This window comes from Plasmodium inui (assembly GCF_000524495.1).
Source record: "Plasmodium inui San Antonio 1 unplaced genomic scaffold supercont1.10, whole genome shotgun sequence".
Lineage (NCBI taxonomy): Eukaryota > Apicomplexa > Aconoidasida > Haemosporida > Plasmodiidae > Plasmodium > Plasmodium inui.
In genome coordinates, this window is record NW_008481844.1 from 495,420 (window position 1) to 498,480 (window position 3,061).

Here is a 3,061-nt window from a genome sequence, read left to right on the forward strand (position 1 = left end):
TATGAAATGGTAGCAAAAGAAGAGGAAAAAAAAATTAAAAAAGAGGAAGAACTCTGTGCAGAAGAAGATCGGGAATAGGCTACTACACAAGACAAGATGAAGTTGCTTGTGGTGCTACTCTTCATTCCAAGTAAGAAAATATTAACACCAGGAGTAAAAGTGCGTCCAAAATGAGCTCCTTTGAAATGGCAGCCTTACGACGCTCGAGTGAGGATCCCCTCATAGATACCTCCAGAAATGGCAGTTTATTTCTTAATCCAATAAAGATCACCCCGCTGCTACATGCTCGCCCTCCTTTTTGCTAAAACGTTTAACACAGGTGATCTGTTAAGGAATAACGCGGAAAGCTTTGTAAATGCGGAGTCCACCCCTGGAGGCTTAATATGGGGAAAAGCATCAGACGGATGTCTACTCATACAAGGAGCTTCAGAATACAAAAGGATAAAGACTAAAGATGAGACACCAGATAACCGTGTAGGCAAATGTCAAACGAGACATGATCGTACTGCTACTACTCACAGGACATCTTCTAAACGTAGAAAACAATCCGAAGGGGTAAGTCAAGCAAACTATGCCAAAGTAAAAGCAGAACTGTCGAAAAAAACAATCGAGGTGAAGATTAACAAAACATGTAGAGAAGAAATGGGATTCCTTTTCATCCCGCACTCTTATCTCTACGTTACAACGAAGGACTCCAAAGCGGCAGCCTTTAAGATGCTATCCTATATCGAGGATAACGTCTTACCGCTTACCTGGAAGGTGTACCTGCCCGGAGAACCCCTGACAGCAAGTAAGGAGGCTCCGCGAAAAAACCTCTTGAATGAGTGCACCATTTTTGTTTATATATTCATCAATATGTATGTGCACATGTGTGTATGCTCCCCCTGACCTCTCTGCTTTGCAGCAAAGCGGGACGCAAGTGAGACGAAATGGTATAGGCGAGCCTTAGCAGAAAGCAATGATGGCTCGTGTGACGATGGCCCTGACTTCTTTTCTGGGGGAATTGACTCAGAAGAGGATGATCAGTCGGAGGAAGTGTCAGAGGAATCATCACAGGAATCATCGGAGGAATCACCGGAGGAACAGCAGCTGAGGAACTCCATCGACCGCGTGCTGAACGCGATTTACAAAGTGGCTGAGGACGGAAGGAAGGTGCTAATCACAGAGGAAGAATTGAACAGCTCCCTTAAAGAGGAGCTAATAAAATACTGCCAACTTTTAAAGGAGGTAGACACAAGTGGAACTTTGGAGGATCATGAGATGGGTAGTGAGATGGTTGTCTTCGATAACCTGGTAAAGATGCTGCAGAAGCATGGGAACGAAACATTCTTTACTTTGCGAAGGAAACTGCGGAACCCAGCGCTGTGCATGCAGAATGTGGACGAGTGGGTGCTGAAGAGGAGGGGGCTGGCCTTGCCCGACTCGTCGTGCAAAGACCCAAGTGAGGATGACACCAACTTGGGTGTAGAGTGCAAATGGATGCAATTTGTAAAGAGTAACTCCAGAGGTGAAAACACCTACTGGTACAACGGAGAGGAAGACGGAATAATTAATTTGGCGAAATTGGAAATGAGATGTAAGCAGGTCTGCGGCTTTAACGGTGGGGAACACTCTGATGGGGAGCAGTTTGATAAGGAACACTTTGATGAGGAACACTCTGATGAGGTACAGTTTGATTGGGAACACTCTGCTGGGGGTTACCTTGAAAAGTTGAATGGTAAAGGCCTTTGCTCTCCTAAAGCTGAGGAAGAGGTGGAATGAAGAGACACTTGTGGCCTTTGGTAAATTTTCACAACGTAAGATTCGCTTATAAAAGAGTTAGAAGCGTAAGGGGAGAGATCCATTCGCGAGATCCACATTTGTTCACAGCTAGCTCCTGCTAGAGATGACCATATAAAGAGGAACCTTTACATAGGTTCGAACCGACTATGAATTCCTCCATGTCGTGGAAGAGGAAACATAGACTTGTCTCTCCAGTAGAATCTCACGATCAGTTGCACACACAGTGGAGTTTAAAATGAGATAGCTTAGATGAACCACAGCTTGGTCAGATTGTCCTAATTCTTTCAAATCGTCCCAGGATAAGCGACGCACTTAGGCAGAAGGAGGGGAAAATTATCCACCTGGTGAAGTGCCAAGTGATGAATGACGAATTTAGGGAGAAGATGGCTTCCTTGATAGCCCAGTAGGAGAAAGAATGGAAAATCAACGTGGGAAGTATAAAAGAGAGGGAACATCAGAAGGAGATAACATATAACTCTCCACAAGACAACTGCGGAGAAGAACTCAACTTGGGGGTTAATATGCACAGGGCAGAGAGGCGTGGCAATGTTACGTTGCCCCGATTATGGTAAACCTACTAATGTACCAATGGGTGAAGATCCGACATCATTTAACTAACGCTGAGGAAGGAAATCCCTTTTTTTGGGGGGGGAGACATAGTCTTTACGATTAACTGTTTGATTCAAATGGAGGGAAATACTCCAAGAAATGGTAGGAAAATGCCAACTGGAGGATCGGATCATTCGTGGAGGAGCGGCGTCAGAAGGTGGATTAGCAGTCAAGAGAGAGTCAATCCGGGGAACCAACGCAAAGAACAAAATTGAATCAATTTAAATCGATGGACACGTTTCCCCATTTAAACGAGTCCAGAAAAAGGAAGAGTAAAGGGAATACAGGGTTAAAATGGAGCAAAGTAAAATTTGATTATCGTGCGAGGGGTCTCATACCTAGAGTTTCCTAACCTAGGATGTCTCAATCGAAGGAGTCCTTTTCTCCGTCAGGTGAAAGCCTTTGTGAATACATACCTATTTGTGTCTATCTTTTTTGTTTTTTTTTTCTTTTTTTTTTTGTGAAATATTTACAGATGAGATCTGATAACCTCTTGCATTTTTTCACACAAATGGGGCTTTATTTTTTCGAAAGCATTTTAACAACTAACCCTGAGGAGAGTGCTTTCCCTCCGCGTGAACCTCCTTTCCGCTTTTACCTAAAGGGGGTAACTGCCTGCCGGTATGCATGCGCAATGGCTTCTGCTCTTCACTGCCTGGTTTTTGCATTT

General features: G+C 44.1%; 1 protein-coding gene across 1 annotated transcript; it reads left to right on the forward strand.

Moving 5' to 3' along the window:
* Window positions 1–282: 282 nt before the first annotated feature.
* On the forward strand, window positions 283–1,761 carry C922_02821 (hypothetical protein; the record flags this gene model as incomplete). The annotated part of the gene is made up of 2 exons (XM_008818420.1): window positions 283–790; window positions 905–1,761. The coding sequence occupies 2 exons, from the start codon at window positions 283–285 to the stop codon at window positions 1,759–1,761; spliced, it is 1,365 nt and encodes a 454-aa protein (XP_008816642.1).
* Between the last annotated feature and the right edge of the window lie 1,300 nt (window positions 1,762–3,061).